Source organism: Rattus rattus, chromosome 4, assembly GCF_011064425.1.
Source record: "Rattus rattus isolate New Zealand chromosome 4, Rrattus_CSIRO_v1, whole genome shotgun sequence".
In the NCBI taxonomy this organism is placed as follows: Eukaryota; Metazoa; Chordata; class Mammalia; order Rodentia; family Muridae; genus Rattus; species Rattus rattus.
The window spans coordinates 142,085,527-142,112,973 of record NC_046157.1 but is presented as its reverse complement, the minus strand read 5'-3'; the positions used below and the strand labels follow the sequence as shown (position 1 = coordinate 142,112,973).

Here is a 27,447-nt window from a genome sequence, read left to right as displayed (position 1 = left end):
TTTTTCTGATTACCTTTTCTTCTTTACATTACTATCTTTCATTAGATGATTCTTTTTTGCTTCTTGTTGCATCATTTCTGATACAATATTTAGCTACTTTCAAGTTATAAATGTTTATATTGTTAAGATCACAACCATGAAAAGAAGAGTATTTTAATAAAATTGTTCTCAACTTTCCTTAATCTCAAATATACTATACCTTCTTGCAAACCTACTGCCAGGATAGTATCATTCTTAGATGTTAAAATTAGTATTAAAATAATTAATCTTGTGACTGGGCATGATGATGTCTGCATATAAGCCAGCAATCTGGAGGCTGATGAATGAAAATTATGTGTTTGAGACCACTGTGGGCTTAACTAGGAGACACTGTCAGAAAAATAAAAATAAAAACCAAATAAATACATATTACTTTTATTATTGTTTTTACATTATTGTTGCTTATGAACTTTGTACTTATTGAAATCATTATGTAGATTATAAATGAAGATATATAAAATTGTTTCGCTGTATTTTAGTAATGTTCATGCTACCTGCATCATTGGATAAGTTTCTACACACTGTATTTTTACTTTTAAAATACTTAAATAATTTTTGGTCTGTCCTTCTCAGAATGTACATTATATGAGTCTAAAGACTGTTCTATGGTGTTCAAAAATTCACATAAGTATATGTACATCCTTTTAAGCATCAGCATAAGATAATTTGAGACAAAAAAATCTAACAAAGGATTTCTTATATGTATAGGATGCTTAATACCTGATAATTCAATCATAGTGTATTTTTTAAAATTTTTTTATTAGATATATTTCTTTACCTACATTTCAAAATGTATTTTATTGGTTATTTTATTTATTTACATTTCAAATGTCCCCCTTCCTGGTTTCCCCTCTGCAAATCCCTTATGCCAGCCCCTACCTCCTGCCTCTATGAGGGTGCTCCCCAACCCACCTACCCACTCCCACCTCACTGCCCTAACATTCCCCTATGCTGGAGCATCAAGCCTCCACAGAAGCAAGAGCCTCCCCTCCCATTGATTTCCTTAAGGCCATCCTCTGCTACACATGCAGCTGGAGCCAGAGGTCCTTCCATGTGTACTTTTTGTTTTGTGGTTTAGTCCCTGGGAGCTCTGGGGTGTCTGGTTAGTTGATACTGTTGTTATTTTTAAAGAGTCAGTAGAAAAGCCTGCATGCCATCAAAAGCATCAAAAGTAGTGAATTTTAATTTTTATTATGCACTATCTCTCATTAACTCTTGTGGTTATAAACATAGCTTTGGAAATTTTTTATTTACACATACTTTAAAATACCATTAAAAATAAAGTACAAGAAGAAAATGTTGATATCCTTTTGAAACAAACAAAAAAACCAGCAATAACAACAATGAAAACATTGGAACATATTAGTGATAAAATTAAATCACATTAGAGAATTGACATGAAGAATAGGGAAAGTGGACAGTGCTGACTTCAAAAGGGCATTTTTCCAGAATGTATTTGATAGCATGACGCTAGTATGATTTCACTACACACAGCATAACAGAGAAGAGCCTGAAGGTTCTCTTAGTGCTGGTTATAATTCAATAGCCACAACTACAGTGGTGGTAATAGAGTGTTCTCTTTTAGAGAACGATTCACTTGTCATTCACCAGTGTCTAAGAAAACTAAATCACATAAACACACTGCACAGGGAATGGAACCCAGTTTTCTTTCTTCATATTTGTTTTTCTTTTTTCATATCTCAGGGACCTGACAACTGTACAAAGTGTTCTCATTTTAAAGATGGTCCAAACTGTGTAGAGAAATGTCCAGATGGCCTACAGGGAGCAAACAGTTTCATATTTAAGTACGCGGATCAGGATCGGGAGTGCCACCCTTGCCATCCAAACTGCACCCAGGGGTACGTATTCTCTCTGGTCCAGGACTAAGGAATGGACCTGTTTCCAGTTGAAAGAGCTAATATGTTTATTTATTTACTATCCACAATGCTGTCTACTTGCACTGAAATCATCTCAAGGAATAATATGCATCTTTATATTTTACATGTTGATTTTAACAGAAATTCATTCTAGGTGGACCTCTGAGCTATCTCTGCTTATAGTTTACCTTCATTTCCCACTCTATTAACACCTTCGTGATGATAGTGTGCTTTGTATTCAGCCTAGAAATCACTCACTTTTTAAGTAACAGATTCAACATATTAGAAGATACAATATGGTAATTATAGAGTTTTTTTTAATAAAATGTATAATATGGTTTCTATTTCTTTACTATTAAAACCTAAAAGAAGACTATCTGATTGACAATTACTGCATTGGATTAGTCCTTCAATGAAACCTGATCCCAGGCAATCATGAAAGAGAAGGAAGAAATGACAGTCTGCTCATATGTGTGTTTACAACATAACTAGTATTGTTAGTCATGTGAGTCATTTCATTGTACATTGTCCTATAACAGAGTTCTTTCACTGTCATGAAGCAATTCAGAAGGATACATACATATTTTCAATTCAGGAGGAAATGTTGTGCAGCATATCTTGTGGTATTGATAACGACTGGGTAAATACAAATTAATGAATTTTCTTTTGTTCTGTGCCATGGTCACTTTTGAAGACAGTGGATAAAGAAGAACACTGTACACTGTGGGAACAATGTCACCTCAAGCAAATCCTAATCTATTTATTTTTAAAAGTATCTCAGTAAGAATTCTCCCTTTGTATCCTCTAAAAGACAAATATTGATAGAGTTGAGAGCAGTTTAACTCACTCTATCCTCACCTCATAAAATTCCACCTCCATTGTCAGTGCGTACAACCAGTGTATGCACAGGAACACATGTATGTACACAATTGGACCCTTTATATCTGACAGGAAAGTAGAGGTTCTGTAAAGAGATCATCCTGCCAGATTAAGGCCTTCCTTTTAGAAAATATTGAAAAAGGGAAGCAAGCAATATCCTTTTCCACCAAAACAACATCACTTTTTGGATGCTGCTAGGATCTCCTACAGGACATGAAGTCAGCTAAGTCACTCTGTGAATTAACAGATCCTCAGAAGGCGAAACAATATTCTGCAATAAAAGTCAAATGCAGCCTACAAGAGCTGACTGTCAACTGCTTAGTTTCAGCATAAGCACACAGGCTGAGGGCACTGAGACTGTTAACTGCACACTTTGCTTCAAAGAAAACCGAAGTAATAAATGGTTCCCCTTGTGAGTCTTGGTATCCTTGAGTTGAGAGTATTTTTTTCAAAAAACTACAACTAGTCCTGCTGGAGCAGAGGAGTCAGCAGGAGAAAGAGAAAAGTTTCCCTGCGAAAATCATCCACAAGAGGGTTTTATTGTTTTGCAACTAAAATTAAACCAGTAAATTATTCAATATAATGTCGATGTCAACAGCTGTTGCCATTCAAAATGAGACCTTTTGCTGTTTTTGCAAATCTAATTACAACGAAGCCATCAGGGAAATGAAAGGGGGAACACAGAGCCTAGTCTGGATGTGTGGCTGGAGTGTCTTCCTCATCAGCCTTTTACATTGTGATTGTATAATAAAGGAAACTTATATAGTAGAGGGAGGCAAAGACTCTGTCCAATGGAAAGGGTCCAAATGACCGCAGCAGCAATGAAACTGAGACCTCATGCAAAAGGGAAGCTGAGGTTTAATGAGGGAATAAATCTCACCATGTCACTTAAGAACTCCAAATACATAGACAGATGCCCCCAAAGCTTCTGGCTGCAGGATAACGGCGAGGCAGAGTGGGCTGCTGTGTTTTGTGCCATCTTCTAGGGAAATGTGTCTCCAATGGATGACTTTGTCCTGAGGTCTTCTCGTTGTTTCCCTTGGGCTTCCCCTTTGTCACAAGCTACATAGTCACATCCACTGACTCCATAAGAGTGTTGTGATTCCCGCTCACAAGGAGAACTCAGGAATTCCTACATTGGGAGAACTAGATCACAGAATACCCACTATGCTTCCCACCTTATACTGAGGCAGCGAGGTGACCCCAGAGTTCATCCCTTCTTTTCAGATTGAGTGTGAATGTATAGAACTATGACCCAGGGAAAGATCACAGGACAATGGAAGGATGGGCTGAATAATCTGATTCCTCAGTGCATCTATTACCTGAGTGTGTCAGTAAGTGTGAGCTCACCAGGTCAAGTCTACTTCAGAAAACAGACGTCCCCTCACATGCCCATGTTTTTCAGGTCATTCAATAACCCGAGATGATGGAATAGTTAATGGAAAAAGTCTTCCCAATGACATTTTAAGAAATAAAGTTCTTCGTTTGAATACAGTTTAACGATTGTCCTGAAAATAAAATTACCTATTACCTTAAATGTATTTTTACTACTCCAAAAGTGAATTAAATAAATTGACTCTAAAGTCTCTTCAAGTACTTTTTTAAATGGTTAACCATTTCAATAACTTAAGAGGACATAAAGAAAGAGAGGAGGGGTTGGGGATTTAGCTCAGCGGTAGAGCGCTTGCCTAGGAAGCGCAAGGCCCTGGGTTCGGTCCCCAGCTCCGAAAAAAAAGAACCAAAAAAAAAAAAAAAAAAAAAGAAAGAGAGGAGGAAAGAAGGAAAGGACTGAAGGGAGAAGTGAAAAACTATTGTCTCCTCTTTCCATGAATAGAGACCACATTTTAACAACATGTTTTTATTTCTTTCATTTGTTCGGTCTCGTATGTGGAATACATGCTAATCAACTTGTTTTCTTTCCCTTACTTTTGAAAACATCATCAACAAAAGCAACTAGGAATAGAAAAATTGTTATTACAGCCTTCATTCCTAGATCATAGTCTGTCACTGAGGAAGGTTAAGAAGAGAAAATTCAAAGCAAATTAGAAACAAATACAAGATGAACACAGCTTACAGATTGATCCAAAGCTTAATGTTCAATTTAGTCTTCTTATACAACCAAGGACTACAGGCCTAGGGTTAGTGGTCTTATAATAAGAAGAGTCCCTTTGCATCAATAAATAATTAAGAAAGTCCTGTTTTTATATACCCATGGACCAATGTTATCTAGACATTTTCCCCAATCAAGATTCTAGTCTGTGCAAAGTTGATATTTAAAGCTAAGAAAAAAACTGCTTTATCTTAAGACAGTCATATTCAGCCAGATTCTTCACACTTATGTTATTCAATTTATATACCAAAGAAGAACTTTTTATGATGTACCAAAATGATTGAGAATATGAAAAAATTAAAGGAAATTTAAAATAAAGATTGGTCATGTTGGCACACACTTTTAATCCCAGTGCTCAAAAAACAGAACCAGGTAAATTTTTGTTTGAGGCCAACCTGATCGAAATAGTTTGTAAGTAAGCAAGGCGGTGCTACACATAAGAACTTGTCCCAAAAAAAAGAACAGGACAACAAAACAAAGGGAAAATAAATTCAAACCTAATAATAATATTTGTACTGATAATTGGTAATATGTAAGTTTTAAAGGGAAATTATAAACTAAATATGTTGCATAAAACACAATGAGTACTAATATTGTTTTCTACAGTGACATTACTTGATTCTGTTATATTTCAACATCTACTTAATTTTCTTTTATTTTAATAAAAATCTTACATTTTAAATATGAATTGCAATGTTCGTTACATCAAGCATTGTTCTAAAAAAGAGTTCTAACTAAAATTTTTGTTACTGTTATTGTTTTGTAGTTGCCATAGTCTCTTCTATCAATTTTTTCTTTATAATTTTCAAGTTCATATAATGACAAATATCCATTGACAGAAACATATAAAACATTTGCTTGTAGGAAGAAGCCCACAGACTTGTGTATTGATAAAAATGAAAATATGTTTCATTTCATTCCAAAAATTGGAGAGCTTCACAAAATGACTGAATCATGCTTGTCATATAGATATGGAGTCACTCATACATCAATATGAAGCAATAAATGTGAAGTGTGTCACAGTCCAGAGTTTTACAGATGGTTTAGGAGTATTTATGCATGTTATGGATTTTTGCTATTTCTGTAACCAGTGTACTTTGGAACAGTAATTTCTGAGTGGTTTTATTCTTGATCCCATCTCGTTCCACTATTTGCTTATTTTTTGTGTGTGTATTTCAAAATTGGATGTTTCTTTTAGTTTGTGATCTTGCTGAATCAATATACATTTCATATTTATTCTGATCAACTATTCACATATAGTAAGTATGAAGACTTAAAGAAACAATTCTTTACATGAATGATGACTTATATTTGTAAAAAGTGGTCCCACCTTCATCAACCCACATCTTTCTTGGTTTTCACTTCTTTCTTTAACCCTCAGTTTATGAACAAATTTGAACCTTAGAAATCCTCTGTAGTATCTGCAATGACTTTATTCAACCCCTGTTCATGTTTTCTCTGTTCCTCATCATTTCTGCCTGCTGGAATGCATTTGTCCATCTGCAATGTATTTTCCAACTCATTGAAAACCAAAACATAAGGACTTTCATGTAGGAACAAATATTTTTAAAGTTCTAATTTTACTACATATTTCTGGATTTTTTTTTCTGATGGCCAACCTCTACTTTATTACGTGTTTTTATTTTAGATTTCTGTGTGTGTGTGTGTGTGTGTGTGTGTGTGTATGAGAGAAAGAGAGAGACAGAGACAGAGAGAGAGAGAGAGAGAGAGAGAGAGTTTTTCTGCCCACTTGTATCCAAAAAGCTAGAATAAGGTGCCCAATTCCCTCAAAGTGGATGTTACAAAGTTGAAGAAACCTGGATGGTTCCATAGGTACTGGGATGTAACTTCTTGACCTCATGAGTGGACAGCAATGCGCTTACCTGTTGAGATACCTCTCCAATCCAGTTTTATTCCATTGTACTTCCCCATATTTTTTACTTTACATGCAAAGGATCGTCTTAAGATGTATGCCTTTAGAGGTCAAGGCCATTGATTTTCCCATCTGGAATTCGGTTTCTCACAGCCTGTAGCAGTTAGCCATCTTTCCACTTCTATGATCTCAACTCTTCACAGTGCTCCTTTTCAAAGGAGTTGTTCTCGACAATCAGAGCTCAAAACTGTTTTCCTACCTATTGGGGAATATTTCTGACTTCCCGTGAAATAAGCACAGTAAATTCTAGACTAAAAGAAAACCCTAAAGTGTCAGTCCCTCCTCCTAAAGTGAAAATATGAGGAAACATCTTCCTCCTTTGAATTTTTTCTTGCTGGTGCAAATTTAAATTATAGGTCATACTTTGACCAGTAGATCTTTTTCACTTAGAAATATTATACCAACTGTTACCTCCTTTCCTCCCATCCTCGTTGCATTAGCAGCAATAATTGAGACTCTGACTAGGCCCGTGAGCTAGTAACAATTCTGTCTATTTGTTTTATTATTTCTGACATGGACTAAATATTCCCCATACCAAAATAGCCTACGTGGTTCCCATTCAACTACTCTCCATGTGACAAAGAGATTGCAGAGACAAATCTAGCAATGTAATGGTTTTTCTACCTTTTGTTTTTCAGGATAGCCTTTCAATGTATTTTCATATAAGTATATATTGTACATTAAGAATATCTGTCTTTATTTTTGTATCTACTTTTTATCACTCCTCCTCATTCTGTTAGTCCTCTCTCTTCCCCTAGATAGTTACATTTCTTCTGTACCGTGTGTGTGTGTGTGTGTGTGTGTGTGTTAAATATTTTAAATATTTAGTTAATGTTTAGTAAACACAGGTGAGAAAAAATTAAAGTATTTATTTTTACTGAGGTTGGCTAAAGTCTTTCATAAGTTAACCTCCAGTTGCCCGGATTTTCCTGATAATTACACAATTTTCTTCCCTGTGATTGAAAAAAGTCTCATTATGTCTATTTACATTTTCCAGTCATTTTCCTTCTGAAGCAAAATCCTGCAGACAGGCATAGCATTTTTTAAACTATACAATGGTTCTTTCTTGCTTACTAAGTTAATTCCTTCCAAATCTGTCCCCTAGCATCTTCCATTGTCTGTTTACTCTCCCCTGCCAGCCCCCACACTCTCCATCTCTTTATATTTGTTGTGCAGAGAGGACGTCTTGTTTTCAAGTTGTTCTATACTCCATAACACTCTCAGCTATGCCAGTCAGAACTCTCAGGATCTCAAATTATAGATTGCTGGCTCTCTCCAAATGGTGGTCATGACCTGCTAAAATGATATTCTGGTGTCCATCCTTCATATTAGATTTACAGAACTGTACTGTACATGTGTGTCCATGCGTCTGTCATCTTCAAACTGTGAGCTCAATGAAAATAAGTGAAAAACCACATCTAATTCATCTCATTTCTACCTGCAGCTCCTTGAAGGGTGCGGGCACTGCCGTGGGCCCATCACACAGGCTTATTGAATGAAGGAAGATGTTTCATTATTCACACTCACTCACGAAATAGAATCTCACTCACTATTGCAAGTTGTTGGGTTTTTTTTAATCTTTCAAGAGTCATTATAAAGATTACACACAAAGTACAGCTTTTTCAGACTCTCACTTGGACATGAGTAGACTGTTAATTTTACAAAATGGCAGTACTGTCATAAAATAGCATTGTGAAGGGGATGACACAGGAACAGGTTAAAAATAGTTCTTTAGAACAGAATAAAAGAAAACCACATGAGGCAAATTTAGGGTGTTTTAGTACTTTATTTTCCTATTTCAATTGTTTTGTTTAGATCTCATGCAAGGTGCCAGTCCACTCATATGTGTTCTAGCTGCTTCATTTTATTTTATGGAATTTTGTCACCTTTTATTCATGTTAAAATTTATTTATCCTGCTCAAAGTTGCCCCTGAAAACAAAACAAAAGCCAAAAATAAGCAAGCAAACAAAATACCCATGGCAAACTGATTTTCTACCTAATTAAGGACCTGTTAGAGAGTATATGATGAGTGACAGAGGTGGTGACTTGTACTTACCAAATGAGTTCTGTTAGCTCTCTAACATCTGGAGTAAGTTACAGAAGCTGCAATATGGTCTGGTCATATCTGTGGGTACCTACAGCTCCTTTTCCATATTTGAAACAGGAGAATTTGGAAAAACATGTATATTTTATATTACAAAAATTTAGGTAAATCACATCTCCACCAGTTGCTCATCTTTGAAGGAGAAGAAGAGAAATAAAGAATTCAACTTATATAGATTTGAAAATAAAAAATATTTTCATAGTGACTCAAATGAAATTCTAAGAACTACATATTAAAATTCTGTGTATTTAAATAAAACCACCTAATATTCATCTTGGCAGATTCCTCAACTATCTCTGTACAAGTTTATTAATTTATTACAGAATATTTGCTTTTGAGTTCAATATTATAACAGTTTTTAAAAGTTTCTGTTTATAGGTCATATTTCTGCTACTTAACCGTGGTCAGGTCATATTGCAGTAAGGCCAAATCAATTCATTGATTTTAAATAAATCCTTGTTTAATGATAAAAATAAAGATATTCATGCCCAAGGATTGAAATAATCTGATTATAAAAATTATCCATGGGAATTGCATTAAAATATATTAGCTTATTTTCTGCCAAGATCCTCTTTAATGAGCACCAAGCATAATGTATTCTATTACAATCAATTGTTCATTGCCTTTTTTTGATTGTTTTGGATTTTACATAAACCCAATGGTGTTTTAAGAGAATTGTTATATATGAAAATAGTCAGTCATTTAACTATCAAGAAATTAACATAGCTATGCATAAAAATGAAAGATGTAAATGGGTTGAATGTTTCAAAACTGACCAAATCATGGATAAGTTATCCACAGGAACAGGTAAACTTTCCTTTACTTCTCCATGTTTTCTGGCATTGGACTTGAGTGGTAATTTCAATTCACTTCTGTGTTTCTGCCAAGAAGTAATTTTCTCTCAGTTTCTAAAAGTATGCTGTTCCAGGAACTGCCTAATAGTACAAACAAGAATGTGGCACATGCAATATTTGTCTCGCTATCTCACTGGTTCTCCTCTGTTTTTCTTAATGACTGATTTCTCTTTCCTTGTATTTCCTTTGAATTTGCATCTCTGCAGGTGCATAGGCTCAAGTATTGAAGACTGCATCGGCCTGATGGATAGGTACTTGGTGTGCTTGCTTCCCATGTTCTTCCTCCAAGGCTCCATGCGTGAGCACTGGTGCATGTGTGTGCATGCCACTGTGGATGGAGAATGATGTTTTCTGTTCTGCAATTGCTTGCAGGTGTAACGGTCCCACTAGTCATGACTGCATTTACTACCCATGGACGGGCCATTCCACTTTACCACAACATGCTAGGTAACATCAACCATGGTTCCATTTTTCACTCAAATTCTTTCTTAGTTACCACAGATGAAATTAGTAACCAGTTCAGCTGAAGTTTTCATGCACTAAATGAGAGCTTTTAATTCCGTTCTTGATTTCATTATAATTTCAGGGTTCTATATAGTAGTACCATTGATTGTAAATTTTGTACATTTAGAAAAATTAGAAATAATCCTAGATCTCTAATAGAATATTCTTAAGTTTATAAATAATTTTGAAAATCAAAATCTTTCAAGGAGAATTTTAAATGTGTTGATTGGTGCTTATATGATATTTGTTATGTAATTTGAATTTAATTTCTGATTTTGTATTAGTTGAACTGACTAGTTTATTCTCAAATAGAAAAAGTACCCCAGAATCAAGGCAATATAAAAATATTTCATACAGGTTGAAGCATATACTAGAATTACAAGGACATAGCATATGATCCATGTTTACACAAAATTGTGAACACAAATGTTTGCAGTAGCTTTCATCATAATCAACAAAACCGGAAGCAGCCTAGGCTACTGAGTTGTCATAAACCCGTGCACTACAATAGACCTGAATAATAAAAAGGAAGAATTTAATACTGCACACACCATAGATGGATCCTGAATTCACTGTGCTGGATAAAAAGAATCCAGACTGTTAAAAACACATACTGCTTGATTTTCTTTTTATATCAAGCTCTGAAAAGAAGGAAACTACAGAGACAGAAAAATCATTCAGGGTTGCCCAAAGCTAGGGCTTTTGGGGTAAAGTTCTCTATTGAATGTTAAGAAGGAATTTGACAGATAATAGAACAATCTATACCGTGATTGCGGCATTGTTTGTATAAATAAAAGTGCTTAGCACAGACCATCGGCTACATATTTTATTATAAATTATATAAATTTTGTGTTATTGTTCAGACATAAAGAAATATGACTATTAAATTATTGTATAAAACATTTTAACTAGGAAAGGAATAACTTTGCAATGTTCATTAGAAATATCATTAGCTCTATGTCGCAAATTAATTAGATCTTTTTGCAAGAGAGACAGTAAAGGCAAATGTGAATTTTAAATGAAGTATTGTTTTTATTACAATTTTGTGTTGTCCTATGACAATGATGCGTTGGTGAAACATAACTGACAGATCAAAATGTCAAAATAGCTATAGATTCCAGCAGCTGCCTTTATCGGTGGTGGCCACTATGCTGAATTCTAACACCTTAGACAGTGTGACCAGTGTTCCCACCTTATCAATCATAATATAGTATTGTTCTATGCATCTGGCTACTCTCACTAAATATTACGTGTATGATTATTCATCTGTGTCACCAAGTCCATTCATAGCTTTTACATTCACATGTCTTTAATTGCTTTTATGTTTTGAAATGGTCAAATAAGTGATGTGTCATCTTCATTAACTCTTTGTCACTAAGTGAATAATCATTACAAGCTCTAAGGGAAATTATTTGGCTAAAGTGGATTCACTCATACAACAGTGGCACATTGATACCCGGGCTTGAACAAACCAGCTAACACAGTTGTCTGGAGCTGCCTTAAAGCCGTAGGAAAATTTAAGAAGGGAAGCAAAATGAGAAAGGGAAAATAGAAATGGAAATAGGAGAGAAATTCAAAGACCTGCGTAGTTTTCCAAGATTCATCTTGGATTCCTGCCATGCTCATGAAATTAGATTTCTTCTCTCAGACACTGATTGGGTCAATGAACTATCATTCGGAAGAATAATCTTGTATTTATTTTGATGACTTTACTTAAAATTAGTCTAATATTTTAATGAGAAAGAATTCCACATGGTGGTTAATGTATATTCCCTTTAAAATCAGATTTTCAGGTTTCAAATCAAGCTCTAAACATTTCTAGACATGTGACTTGAAGGTCCTTCAGTTCTCACTCTTTGATGTGCAGAAAGACATAATTTGTAAAGTTCCCAAACACTTCCGGTGATGGAGTGTTTGCTTAGTAACAGTCACCATTCTTTCTTTCTATTGTTTTCTATAAATCAATATTACTTTTCTGTGTAATAAGGATGCTCCCACCTCAGGAATTTAAAATCATGCTTCTCAGGGGAAGGAGACAAGACTCTCAAAATCACCTAGAGATCATTGATGCCTATTGGTGACTTCCTGATATCCTTTGTGAATGAAGGGGGTCTTTTCTGTCACTTTGCCCTGAGAATCAGGAATACGGTGGTACAGATGACATTTGCTTATGGGACTGAGCTGTAGAGTGACAGATCACTTGATGTTAAAATTTCAATCTTATGTATTGCCTGGATTCCCAGGAGATAGTTCATAATTACAGACTAATGCAAATAATTAACAGTACCATCAGTAAATATTCATGGCTAAAAATAGTGAAAGGACAGTAAAGTGTGGTTCATTATTTCTTTAAAAAGTCACCTGCAGTCCACTGCTTAGGTAAAGAGCAACATTTCTTGAATGTGGAAACATGAGTTCAAATATAGATCCTATCATATTTCTTATCCACAAAATCATTTGATAATGTAAAATTAGTTTGAGGTTTTAATCAAACAACACATAGATAACATCCTGGACTGAATAGTCATTGACTGCAGTTGTAACTGTTACTAAAATACTGCCATCTTCTCAGAAAAGTTTTGTTTTATATAGCATTAATCCAATAGGTTACTGACCACAGAATCAATATACTGAAATTTCTAAGAGTTTAATCATTTATATTTTACGTCAAACTACTGTTTAGGGCCATGTTTTTTTAAATTTTTTATTATATATTTCTTTACTTACGTTTCAAAGGTTATTCCCCTTCCAGGTTTTCTGTCCAAAAGACCGCATTGCCTCCCAGACCCCTCCCTCATATGGATATTCCCCCTATACATCCCCCTTATTGCCCTCCCCCATAGTCCCCCGCACTGAGGGTCCAAACTTGGCAAGACCAAGGGCTTTCCCTTCCACTGGTTCCCCAGCAAGGCTACATTTGCAGTTGGAGCCCTGGGTCAGTCCATCTATAGTCTTTCAATAGTGGTTTAGTCCCTGGAAGCTCTGGTTGGTTGGCATTGTTGATTTTATGGGGTTGCAAGCTCCTTCAACTCTCAATCCTTCCTCTAATTCCCCCCAAGGGGTTCCTATTCTCAGTTTGGTGATTTGCTGCTAGCATTGAGCTCTGTATTGGACATGCTCTGGATGTGTCTCTCAGGAGAGATCTATATCCAGTCTCTTTCCACATGCATTTTTTTAGTTTCATCAATCTTATCTAGTTTTGATGGCTGTAAATATATGGGCCACATGTGTGTCAGGCTCTGAATTGTCATTCCTTGAGTCACTGCTCTAAACTTTGCTTCCATATCCTCTCTTATGAGTATTTCCCCCCTTTTAAGAAGGAGTGGGAGCATCTGCATTTTGGTCATCCTTCTTCTTGAGATTCCTGTGGTCTATAGATTGCATTTTGGGTAATTTGAAATTTTTGGCTAATATCCTCTTATCAATGAGTGCATACCAAGTGTGTTTTTCTGTGATTGAGTAACCTCACTCAGGATGATATTTTCTAGTTCATTCCATTTGCCTATGAATTTCATTAAGCCATTGATTTTGATAGCTGAGTAGTACTCCATTGTGAAGATGTACCACATTTTTTAATCCATTCCTCTGTTGAAGGATATCTGGATTCTTTCCAGCTTCTGGCTATTATAAATAAGACTGCTATGAACATAGTGGAGCATGTGTCTTTGTTATATGTTGGAGCATCATTAGGGTATATGCTCAAGAGAGGTATAGCTGGGTACTCAGGAAGTGTAATGTCCAATTTTCTGAGGAACCTCCAGACTGATTTCCAGAATGGTTGTACCAGTCTGCAATCCCACCAACAATGAAGGAGTGTTCCTCTTTCTCCACATCCTCCCCAGCATCTGCTGTCACCTGAGTTTTTTATCTTAACCATTCTCACTGGCGTGTGGTGGAATCTCAGGGTTGTTTTGATTTGCATTTCCCTGATGACTAAGGATGTTGAACATTTCTTTAGGTGCACTTTAGCCATTCAATAATCCTCAGCTGAAAATGTTTTGTTCAGCTCTGTACCCCATTTTTAATAGGGTGATTTGGCTTTCTGGAGTTTAACCTCTTGAATTCTTTGTATATTTTGGATATTAGCCTTCTATCAGATGTAGTATTGGTAAAGATCTTTTCCCAATCTGTTGGTTGCGGTTTTGTCCTAACCACAGTGTCTTTTGCTTTATAAAAGCTTTGCAGTTTTATGAGATCCCATTTGTCGATTCTTGATCTTAGAGCATAAGCCATTGGTGTTTTGTTCAGGAAATTTTCTCCAGTGCCCATGTGTTCAAGATTCATCCCCACTTTTTCTTCTATTAGTTTGAGTGTATCTGGTTTGATGTGGAGGTCCTTGATCCACTTGGACTTAAGCTTTGTACAGGGTAAGCATGGACCGATCTGCATTCTTCTACATGCTAACCGCCCAGTTGAACCAGCACCATTTGTTGAAAATGCTATCTTTTTTCCATTGGATGTTTTTAGCTCCTTTATCAAAGATCAAGTGATTATATGTGTGTGGGTTCATTTCTGAGTTTTCAATTCTATTCCACTGATCTATCTGCTGGTCTCTGTACCAGTACTGTACAGTTTTGTTGTTGTTGTTGTTGTTGTTGTTGTTGTTTTTTGTTTTTTATCACCATTGCTCTGTAATACTGCTTGAGGTCAGGGATGATGATTCCCCCCAGAGTTCTTTTATTGTTGAGGATAGTTTTCACTATCCTGAAATTTTGTTATTCTAAATGAATTTGCAAGTTGCTCTTTCTAAATCTATGAAGAATTGAGTAGGAATTTTGATGGGGATTACACTGAATTTGTAGATTGCCTTAGGCAAAATGGCCATCTTTACTATATTAATCTTGCCAATCCATGAGCATGGAAGATCTTTCCATCTTCTGAGATCTTCCTCAATTTCTTTCTTCAGAGATTCGACGTTCTTGTCATACAGATCTTTCACTTGTTTGGTTAAAGTCACACCACGATATTTTATGATGTTTGGGACTATTGTGAAGGGTGTCATTTCCTTAATTTCTTTCTCAGCCTGTTTATCCTTTGAGTAGAAGAAGGCTACTCATTTGTTTGAGTTAATTTTATACCTGACACTTTGCTGAAGTTGTTTATCAGGTCAAGTAGTTCTCTGGTGGAACTTTTGGGGTCGCTTAAGTACACTATCATATCGTCTGCAAATAGTGATACTTTGATTTCTTCCCTTAAAATTTGTATCCCTTTGACCTCCTTTTGCTGTCTGATTGCTCTGGCTAGGACTTCAAGTATTATATTGAATAAGTAGGGAGAGAGTAGGCAGCCTTGTCTAGTCCCTGATTTTAGTGGAATTGCTTCAAGTTTCTCTCCACTTAGTTTGATGTTAGCTACTGGCTTGCTTTATATTGCTTTTACTATGTTTAGACATGGGCCTTGAATTCCTGATCTTTCCAGGATTTTTATCATGAAGGGGTGTTGAATTTTGTCAAATTCTTTCTTAGCATCTAATGAAATGACCATGTGGTTCTTATCTTTGAGTTTGTTTATATAGTGGATTACATTGATGGACTTTTGTATATTAAACCATCCCTGCATGCCTGGGATGAAGCCTACTTGATCATGATGGATGATCATTTTGATGTGTTCTTGAATTCGGTTTGCAAGAATTTTATTGAGTATTTTTGCGTCAATGTTCATAAGGGAAATTGGTCTGAAGTTCTCTTTCTTTGTTGGGTCTTTGTGTGGTTTAGGTATGAGTAATTGTGGCTTCATAGAAGGAATTCGGTAGTGCTCCATCTGTTTCAATTTTGTGGAATAGTTTGGACAGTATTAGCATGAGGTCTTCTATGACGGTTTGATAGAATTCTTCACTAAACCCATCTGGACCTAGGCTCTTTTTGGTTGGGAGACTTTTAATACTGCTTTAATTTCTTTAGGAGTTTTGGGGTTTTTATATGATTTATTTGTTCCGGATTTAACTTTGGCACCTGGTATCTGTCTAGATAATTGTCCATTTCCTCCAGAATTTCAAATTTTGTTGAATATAGGCTTTTGTAGTTGGATCTGATGATTTTTTTTAATTTCTTCAGATTCTGTTATTATGTCTCCCTTTTCATTTCTGATAGTCTGTTAGTCTATGTCTTTTTATCAGGGAATTGAGTCCATTGATGTTGAGAGATATTAAGGAATAGTGATTGTTGGTTCCTGTTATTTTTGTTGTTAGAGGTGGAATTATGTTTGTTTGTCTCTCTTTTGGTTTCGTTGCAAGGAAATTATATTCCTGCTTTCTGTATGGTGTAGTTTCTCTCCTTGTGTTGGAGTTTTCCATCTATTATCCTTTGTAGGGCTGGATTTGTAGAAAGATCCTTAAGTTGGGAGTCTTCCCTTTCTTCTATACCTATTATCCTTAGGTTTGATCTCCTCATTGTGTCCTGGATTTCCTCTTTGTTTTGGGCTAGGAGGTTTTTGTGTTTAACATTATCTTTGCCAGTTTAGTTGATGTTTTCTATAGTATCTTCTGCCCCTGAGATTCTCTCTTCTATCTCTTGTATTCTGATGGTGATGCTTGTGTTTCCAGCTCCTTGTCTCTTCCTTTGGTTTTCTGTATCCAGGATTGTCTCCCTTTGTGCTTTCTTTATTCTTTCTATTTCCATTTTCAATTCCTCCACCTGTTTGGTTGTGTTTTCCTGTAATTCTTTCAGTGATTTTTGTGTTTCCTCTCTAAGGGCTTCTACTGGTTTACTTGTGCTTTCCTGCATTTCTCTAAGGGAGGTCTTTGTGTCTTTCTTAAAGTCCTCCATCATTATCAAAAAATAATGTGATTTCAAATCTAAATCTTACTTTTCTGGTGTGTTTGGATATCCAGTATTTTCTTTGGTGGGATTACTGGGTTCTGATGCTGCCAAGTAGTCTTGGTTTCTGTCTTAGGTTCCTGTGCTTGCCTCTAGCCATTGAGTTGTCTCTGGTGTTTGCTTGTCTTGCTGTTTCTGGGAGTGACTTGGCCCTGCTGTAGGCCTCTGTGTCAGCACTCCTATAGAACTGTTTCCTGCTTTCTTTCAGCCTTTCCTGAGACAGGTGCTCTGCTCTCAGCTGTGGCAGTGCTCCTTGAATCTGTCTTCAAGCTCTAGATGCGGGCAGAAATCAAAGGATCCTGCCCCTGATTGATTGTGTAGGTCTTTGCACCCAGCAGGCACAGTTGACCCTATGCAATCCCTGTTGGGTCTGGACTGTGGGCAGAGGGTATTCTCCTCTGACTTCTCAGGAGTATCCATACTTCTGAGGTTCCAGCTCTCTCCTCCATGGAATTTGGGTGCAGGGAGCTGTTTTGTCAGATCAGTTTGGTCCTGAGCACAGACCAGAACCGCAAATACAGGTGGCTGTCTGTTCCAATATATTGTATGCAGAGGTGGCAGTCTGTCCTGCGGCCTCGGGATGTCTGCACTCCTGGGTGGTCCACTCTCTTTCCCACTAGGGCCATGTTTTAACAAGCTGTTGGTAACTAGTACCTCATGATTTCTTATGAAGTTCTAGATGTCTTTACTTACTGTCTGCTTCCTTCTTAAATTTAAAATACTGAGACTGTATTTTTCACTTCTGTTGCCTTGTCCAAATTGCTACACATTTGATAATTTAGGATGCCCATAAAATTTACATTTAACTCCTTGGAGTATTTTGATTTTTTATTGGATATTTTATTTATTTACATTTCAAATGTTATTTTGTTTTTTATTTTATTAAAACATAAAGTAATCAGAGTGCCCTCAGGTTCCACATTTCAACTCTGTGTTGAACATTTGGAAAACAGCAGTGCTATCATTAGGATCTCAAGACTTTTTTACATCTTTTAAATTCCACGATAAATTTATAAATGTCTCCCTTGATTGAGTAAAGCAAATATTTCATAAAGGGAAGACCAGAAATAGAAATTAATGTTTTAGGCTTCATAATCCACCTTTTAACTGGAAGGTTATTCAGATATTTAATTTTCTTTTAGACACAGAAAATTACATTGAACATGCGAATGTGCCTGCTTTAAACTATTTTGATTTACTACACCCCGCTCCCCCACTGTGATGTATTCTGTTCTCTAAAGCAACAGGTTCAAATAAAAGCAGGTGAAATGTTTCCAATCTTGACCAGCTTTCATTTTCTAAGTGATGTTATTTTTTCCCACATCTGTGGTTTGTGAATTGGCTTTCCACACTTCATTTACCTTACATTGCTGAAATATTCGAGTAAGTTTAGTGGGATAGGATAGAAAGAATATAAGACTTCTTGTATCATAGAATATCCTTATTATAAAGAAAAAACATTAATATTTTATTCTATTTCTAATTTTCAAATATGATAAATATTTAAGATGACACTTGCTTTGAACAAACTTTTTTCAAACTTTCTTACCTCCATTATTTTGATTTCCTCCCAAGGACACCATGTTTGTCAGGATCTTTGATTCTTTTTTCATTTGACATTTGACTTAGCTAGCACATAGGCTACCTTTGAATAAATTTGTTCCTTATCTAAAAACTTTAGATTTTGGTCTATTTTTTAATTCTTTGTCAAATATAGGTGAACTTTAAACATCTTATTCTCATATGACAAAGGACTGTGGATTTGATAATCACAAAAGAATAGACTATATTGTTGAGGCATTTCTACAAGCTAGTTAACAAAGTGGAATATAAACTTCCTAAAACTTAATTTTGCTTTGTAGATAGAAAATATATATATATATATGAGATCATCTATTTCTGCATTGTAACAAGACTGGCTCTTTGTTCTAATCCACTTTTCCTGTATAATTCACAATATGTAGTACAATAATTGAACTTAGTTTCTCCAAGTCTCTAATGTCTAGCTATTTGAAACATTTCCTATTTTCATGGCCACAGATGTACTTTTACTTCATGGTGCAGTGCCTTTTGGCCCAAGAGGTCACACAACAGTCTATTGTCTGTCAGAATGAGCCTTGTCTGGTAAATGACAGTGATGGTGTGATAGGCTGGGCACCTCTCACAAATGGCACATTACATCTCCTTATTTTTCCCCTAAGGAAGCAAGTTCAGAATTTCTGTCCAGATTGCATGGTGCAAATCACCCATAAATTCTCACCTGAGATGAGTAGCAGTTATATTATCATCCCTATGCACAATAAATACGAGTGCACAACTTTTTGTTACAAGTCGATCCTCATTCCATAGTCATATATATATATATATATATATATATATATATATATATATAGTTTTCTTTTGAAATAAATAAGTCCAAGGTATGAAGGAAAGTGTGCAAAGCCTTTCCTTAGCAGGTGATTCACATACACTTCCCAGAACCTGTAAAATGTCAAAATGATCTGAGAATTAGCAAGGAATCCACAAAGCCTCTCTGCTCACTTTGTCAATGGTTGCTCACGTAGTTGAAAAAGCTACTTTTATAAAAGAATTTAAACATCTTTAGGATGCTCAAGTGGTTTTAGTATTGATATCAAAATGTTCATGCTACAGTATTCATACTACAAAGCATTCCAGACAGTAGCAACATGGAGGCATTCAAAATGAGCGAGCATAAGAATGTGCCCAAACTAATCCTTATTAATGACTGAAAGTCAGCAAAGGCTCTTCAGGCCTTTGTCTTTTGGATTAAAGTAGAATTGACTAAAGGTATCATTAAAATGATAAAATGTTAACTGTAAGGCTCAAATATTAATTGAGTAGGGAAGGACTCAAAATACGCAGCTTGAGCTAAGAGCATTTTTCTGTGGTAAACACATCATTATGTTTTACACCCCTTTATTTCTGATGCAGACAGATAGCAGAACTGCTTCACATCTCACGAATGTCTTCAGCCTTAGCAGTTACAGATGCTCTGATATCAAATGCAGCAAGCGAAACCACAATGGTGGAAAAATGTTCCGAAAGTCCTGAATCTTAACGTCAACCAGGTTCATTTCGGTAGTCTAGTCTGAGGTCTCCTCCAACGTCTACTCCAAGAACTGTTGTTTAAATTATTATGTGTATAAAGTTAGTTCAGATCTGTATAGAATAAAAGAGCAGGATTATTGTGTAGCAGCAAATAATTGGTAAATTTTCCTAGTGTAATGACAATAGTGAATTTACACCTTTGCTGATTATAATGCAGTGTCTAGGCCTATTTTAAAAGGTAACATAGCACAAAACAGAATTATGTATTCGATGATGACTTAACAATTAAGACTTTGTGACTAGACAGACTAAAGGAGTACTTAACTAACTGCAAGACTTCTGCTCCAAGGTACACTCCCACCAGCTCGGTGACTCAATATTCAATTGTGTCCTGAAAATGGCAGGCCTGTCCTGGTTGGTAATGATACTTCCAGTGTCACCATGCTAACATCTGTGTTCCCAGTTGGAGCCTACAGTCTCTTTCTTAATTATTATTGGACAATACCATTTAAAGTTTACAAAAATACTCACAAGCATAGTGGAAGGTGTTTATCCAAAACACCACAGTAGCGTTTGCCTTCAGCATTGCTGTACAGCATTCCAGTTCATAAACCCTTACAGTTGTCTGTGGCCTGAGATTTGAGTGCTCTTGTGCTTAGGTGAAGCCCCCACATATTGTCTCCCCGACAGAGGGAGGTGAAATTTATTTTCATCTGTAAGTTCCTTTCACATCAACATGTGCGTTAGTGTTTGGTTGCACAAGTGGTTGGTATAAGGAGAATTGTGACAGAGTCTGCAATCCTGGACTTCCAACTCCCTTTGTCTGTGTCTTGTCTCTAGAATCATAAATGAAACTTTATTTCCTCCAGCAACCTTGTGTTACTTCCTAGACCTGAGGTTGTTTCTGTCATTGAACACTCTGTAGGTTACATGGAAGTCTTCCTGTAGGCTGCAGATGCTGATTTTCCCTTCAGTTGTGACGAAAGAGCTCTGTGCCTAAATTTCTAGTTTCTGAGAGTTGTGAGTCTTCCTTGTGATTGTTGGTGAAGTACATTGCTCATTGCCATGTGTGCTCTGTGAGGAATGAGAATAGCTAGAGGGGCTTGGTTGTCCCTCATGTACCCTAGTTGTAAGAAAATCGTAGGAAAAAAAGAAGTGGTAAAACCGTGTCAATAATTTAGGCACGTTAAATGTTAATTTTGGGTAGATTGTGTTAATTAAAACATTTTAAATTGTTTCCATTGTGATATATATGTATTGAGTTGTACTGCTACAAACCAATAATCATGAAGCCATGATTTAATACTTACTCTTAATGGTTTTACTCACAAAAGAACAGTGGAAAAATGCTATGTCACACAAGGGTGTTTATTTTATCAGCAGTAGTAGGTTACAGATGAGATGAGTCAAACAGATCCAAAACAAAACATGTTATCCTGGACCCATTACCTATACCTATATATTTGCCAGTGAAGCAAACGTTTATAAGTTTTTATAAGATTAGCATATGATATCTTGGACCCACATTTACAAGTCCCAGTTTATCTGCTTTCATAATACAAAACTATTCAGATATCGAGTTACACTGTATATATTCATAAAATTATGCTATATTCCCAATATTCATAATAATATTGATATTATTCTATTTTGTATTCTTCATATGGCCAATAGTTAAATAAAACTATCTTTTACACTTAGGTCAAAACTTCTATCTTTATGCCTGCTTCATGTTAATAAAGGAGTCAGAGTTATTTACCCATAAAACTTAGGCATGTACAGTATTAAAGTCTAAGAAATTACCCTTTCTCATATTTCCTATTTAACTAAAGGAATCTAATTAACTGGGACCCCTTCTGTGATGCTGTTACATAAAATGATGTGTAGATATTAGAGTAAATTGCTCTCTTCATGCTTTTTTTTCTTATTACCTCAGCACATTCCCTAACTAATCATTCTTTTATAAACATACAATTATTTTTGCATATTATGTATGTAAGGAAGCACTAATTAAAGGAGTACAGTTTTATTTACCAGTGAAATTCCTTCACAGTGATTTTATTCTCAGCCACTATCCATGCTTACTGGGAAAGTGATTTGACTCCATGGTTACTCAGTACTACTCAGTACTAAAGAGTGAGAGAAAAGGAAATGGAGACCCGCCTTTTATAGGCTCTCCATGCTTGCAGTCATTGTGATTTTTTTTTGACATCATGTTCTGCTGCTCAGAATAATGAATTCCATATGCATGAGTCATTTATAGATTATAGACACTTTCAACGGTGTAAAAATAAAACAACATGATGCTTTAACTAAACAAAGTTGACTTGTTTGGTAAATAAGTATTTTTATTTTATAGAACAAATCAACATTTTCAAATTTACATCTGTATTGACCTTCTTGATACAAAATACTAGAGTTGAATTTCCAGGTCCAAATCCCAAAGAAAATGTCTACACTGTTCTAGATACCAGAGGGAAAAGAGACCAATAAGAGAGAAAAGACAAAAACATAAACAAAACAAAACTACAACAAAAACATAGTTTCTTACTGAGTCATGGTACTGCCTTTTTCTTTGAAAAATTTCTTGGAATTCATGCAGACTGTGCTTTCATATTCTAAGATCATTCCCAAAATCCTTGGGAGTAATGAAATATCATTGGTTTTCAGATTATGTATGTAATAATAGTTATTTCTGCTACCACTAGCATTATAAGAAACAGGATAAGAAAAGCAATCTTCAAACTTTCACCTGGCTAATAAGTTACAGAACATGGACTGGGGTTCAGATGTCAGAGTACACATCTTCCTCTCTACTAAGCTGCTTCACATGCAAAGGCAATGCTATGAAGACAGTTCTGTGTGTTTTATAGCTTCCTTAAATCCATTTATTATCCTTAAACCTCAATAATACCTTAATAGTATCTATAACCTCCTGGAGCTCATTAGAGCTATGAATTGTGAGCTATATTCAACCAGTAACATTAGATGCTAACAGTAAGCCTTAAACTTTCCTGTCATTTAAATGGTAAAATAAAGCACACAGTATAGCAAAGGGGATGAAAAAATGGGATAACTGAGAAATAAGGTACTCAAGAAAGAAGTTCTGGAAACAGAATAGAAATACATTGATGGATGGAGAAAGAGCCAAAGTTTAATGTCTTAAAAGCATATATTGACCATTTTATTTGAGGAAATTAAAAATAGGTATTCTTTAAATTAGAATAAGCTTAGGAGATAAGACACAAACGGCGATCATCTTGTTTTGAGAAAGCTATGCAACATGCTTGCTCTATATGACCCAGAACACAGAGATAAAGACTGTGTGTGTGTGTGTGTGTGCGCGCGCACACACACGTGCGCGTGCGTGTGTGTGTTTATGTGTTTCTGCACACGTACACACATGTGAACTCAGACATTTAAACAGCAGAACACACCAATGCATATGAAAATGATAGGAATTATTAGGAGGAAAAGGACTTCTTCATTAGATAAGAACAAGGTCAGATGAAACATTCTTTAGGTAGCTGATAGTCATGCTCACTTCAAAGTAGGAAATTTTGCTATCAAAATCGGTGACTATGCATTCACATTAACTCAAAGAAATTCACAGATAAGATGTAAAAGATGCAGTAAAACTAATGACAGACTTGTCAAAGAAAAATGGATAAAATCCTGACCTCATCTTCAATGGATTATTAGCTTTATTGAACACTTTAGAGCAGAATGGAAGAAACAGTTACATAAATTCAAAAAAGAAAACTCCATTGAACTCATCCAGGAAGGCACACCATCTAAAGCGCACTTGTATTGTTGTATATTGCTGTGTCTCTCAGAAAGTTTAACTCACAAGTGAAATTGATTCTGTTAAGTATTATGTTTTATCCACCAAGGCTATTTTTACTTAAATATTGACCTGACCATCTAGTAATTTGAGGTGATATACTTTTGAAGTTGGCCAGATGAATACATAAGGAAGGAGAAATGAGTCGTGAGTATGTGATAGCTAATATATGATGGTGTGAGTGACAGCCCAGAATTTGAAAACAGAAAGGGGACCAGAATTGGCACATAGGAGAACATAGAGAAAGCCCCAGGCTGAAAGGGAAGCACATGAAACCAGCATTCTAAGAGCAGCAACAACATTTGCCATGGTTCACATGGGCTGCACCTATCCCATCAGGCCAGCCCTCTTGGCCATGAGCTCATGATCCAACTACCCCATGTCCACTTCTTTCCTGCTCCTCCTCCTGCTCCTGCTCCTCCTCCTGCTCCTCCTCCTCCTCCTGCTCCTCCTCCTCCTCCTCCTGCTCCTCCTGCTCCTGCTCCTCCTCCTCCTGCTCCTCCTCTTTTTCTTCTTCCTCCCCACCTACCTCTATCTATTGGCAGTAGCCCAATCACAGGCTTTAACCTTTTATTGATCAGTTAACTTGGGGAACAAGGTTTGGACAACAGAAGATGGTATATTAAGAACTCACTCATGTTGGGACAACCTGGTCTTGTGGTACAGGATTTGGCAGTTGAATAAATAGCAGAATCAGACCAATCCCCAACAGCTAGCAATATAATTCTTTAGTGTTATCAGACTAGGTAGATAGGCACATTGCAGATGAGTAAGCAGGCTGGCTGGCAAGCCTGGGATGGATGAATGGAGAGAAGTGAGGAGATTCAACAAGAATTTACAACATAAATCTCATTGCCAGATTTAGTGGTCAGCTGGATTTAAGGAGTTAAGGGAAAAATGTAAATAATTAATTCTGGTTTTCTGCCTTGCAAAGTGAATGGCTGGAGTAGCATTAACTCAGATGCCACCCAGTTGGGAGTCTTAAGGCTCTCTGAGCTTGGTATGAATATGTTGAATCTGCAGTGACTTTGTCACCTTTAAGAGATGTTAAATGGAAAATATAAAAATAAAAAGATTCAGCATTTTTTCATACATGTCAAGGAGCAGAAGTAAATGAGTAAAACAAATAAAAAAAACAATTGTTTATATCTTCAGAGAAATTTGAATTTGAAGAAAAAGAGAAAAGTGGCCGCTAAAAGAGCATTTTTAAGAAAAATAGACATCTGAGGATATATGAAATTTAAACGTAATCTGGAAGACCTTAGGCGGAAGGTTTGCGGTATAAAACAGAATAAACACTGTGCACTGTGAACATCTGTGAAAAAGCTACAGAAATTAAGAGGCTAAACACACATGAAAGCATTAGCTTTGGGAGGGAAAAGATGCTCGCTGTGTTCTCTTCAGAAGAAACTGGAGGAGAGCAAAGGCAGACAGGCAATTTTGTAGACGAAGTCTTGGGATTTTCTGTTTAGTGTTTTACATTCCGACCGATGTCAGAGCTTCAAACATCTCACCAGATAAGAAGGAGGGTTATTTTTTTTTTTTTTGAGAGCATGCAAACATGTATGTGAAAGGAATGAGGGACCGTCTGGAAAGTTAAGTTCAAGTAGAAACTGTGCTTATTTTTTGTATTAAATCACTCTGACAGTAGTTTACAAATTATCTATAATTTGAAATGTGTTTCCCTACATGCGTCCAGTTTGAAGGTAATTTATTTTATTTTCTCAAGGAAAAATAATGGGTTGCACTGTCACTGACTCTGAACTCATTAAATTAGAAGGCTCTTAAATACATAATGAGTATCTAGCAGCCCCTTGTATGCGTTCAGAGAAATTAGCAGATTTCAATACCTATCGCATTAATTGTGAGATGCTGATATAGAACAATTATTATAAATCGCACAACCCCGTGAACATGAGCAATTTCATGATCGTGCAAACACAGAACAGTAGAAAATCAGTAAATTGAAAAGGATTTTTCTTATTTTTCTCTTCACATATCAGGAATTATAACGGAAATTTCCTCATGAATAAAATTTACTCAGATTTTGATTGCACTGACATAATTAAATTTATATTCTAATAATAGTGCTTTTTTAAAAAGAAATTTTTCTATATGCCTCTCTTTTGAAATTGAAACAAAGATGAACTTCATCTTCATGATGATTAAAGGCCCCATCATGTTTTTATCCTTGTGTTTCAAAACAGTAATTCTTTTCTTTGGTGTAATTCTAAAAGGTAAGGAAAACTACAAGAGCAATGCATGCTCAGTGTTTGCAGTAGACATGCTGGTATTCACCAACTATATAAATCTTTGCACACATTAACCATATACTAAAATGCATGTAGTGTACAGATTTGGGGGTACACTTTGCATATTTGGCTTCTTGATTTACTCACATAATTGTACACTATTCTTTACCTTCCACATCGATAGTTACCAACCCTTGTATTGTGAGGTAACGGTTTTTAGTATCACTGAACCACCAATCACTACTAAAGTATAGGTGGTCTTCTTTAAAATTCTAGTCAAAGTGATAAATAATATGTACAGAGAGAGAGAGAGAGAGAGAGAGAGAGAGAGAGAGAGAGAGAGAGCTGCACATGTGCACATGCACCTCTTAATACATAAGGTATATTTAGTTATATAAGATATATGGCATCATTCTGTCTTAATATTCTGGTTAGTAATCATTAGCGAAAATATTAAACACAAAACACATTAAAATTGCAGAAGTTACACTGGCTTCAAACATCCTCCCTGTAAATTATGTACTTTTCTAGTAGGCCATTTTTTTTGACTCTCATAAATGGCTATAAAAATTCACAAAAGCTGCCAAGACCACATTATTTAGAAATTCATTTTAAAACAATGATAACTTCATTTATGTAGTTAAAGCTTTGAAAGAGAAGCACCGGTGAAAACAAGAGCTTTAATCCACCCTCTTTTCAAATCAGTTGGCTGATCTACTCTTTGGTTTTATGTTTCCGAGATGGAGAAGTATACACACAGAGATCATTATTATTTCTATCGCAATAGTTGACAAGATGACTTGCTCCTCTGGCATTTTGAAATAATAGGCAAAATAAAAATTACCTATGGAATAAAGGCAAAATCTGATCTTTTTAAAATAAAACATTATGTGTAGATTTCTCTCTCTCTCTCTCTCTCTCTCTCTCTCTCTCTCTCTCTCTCCTGTCCTTCCTCCTTCCTCCTTCTCTGTCTCATTTCTTTCATTTTCCCCTGTCTAGAACTCCTCCTCTCGCCTTTTAAATTATTATACTGTCACCGTGCTAACATTATAATAAAACAAAACTACATAACATTTTAGCCCATGATATAACATCTGAAATTTATACTTGTGTTCTTTCAATTTGCTCGACTTATTTTCAACTATCAAAGTATGAATACACTTAGT

At 35.8% G+C, this 27,447-nt stretch overlaps 1 protein-coding gene across 1 annotated transcript in view; it reads left to right on the top strand.

Moving 5' to 3' along the window:
* Nucleotides 1-27,447, top strand: part of Erbb4 (erb-b2 receptor tyrosine kinase 4) — a 259,221-nt gene that overhangs the window by 22,705 nt on the left and 209,069 nt on the right. Inside the window, exons 5-6 of the mRNA XM_032899750.1 lie at nucleotides 1,744-1,898; nucleotides 10,170-10,244. Coding sequence (XP_032755641.1) covers nucleotides 1,744-1,898; nucleotides 10,170-10,244 — 230 coding nt within the window. The remainder of the gene's footprint in view (nucleotides 1-1,743; nucleotides 1,899-10,169; nucleotides 10,245-27,447) is intronic.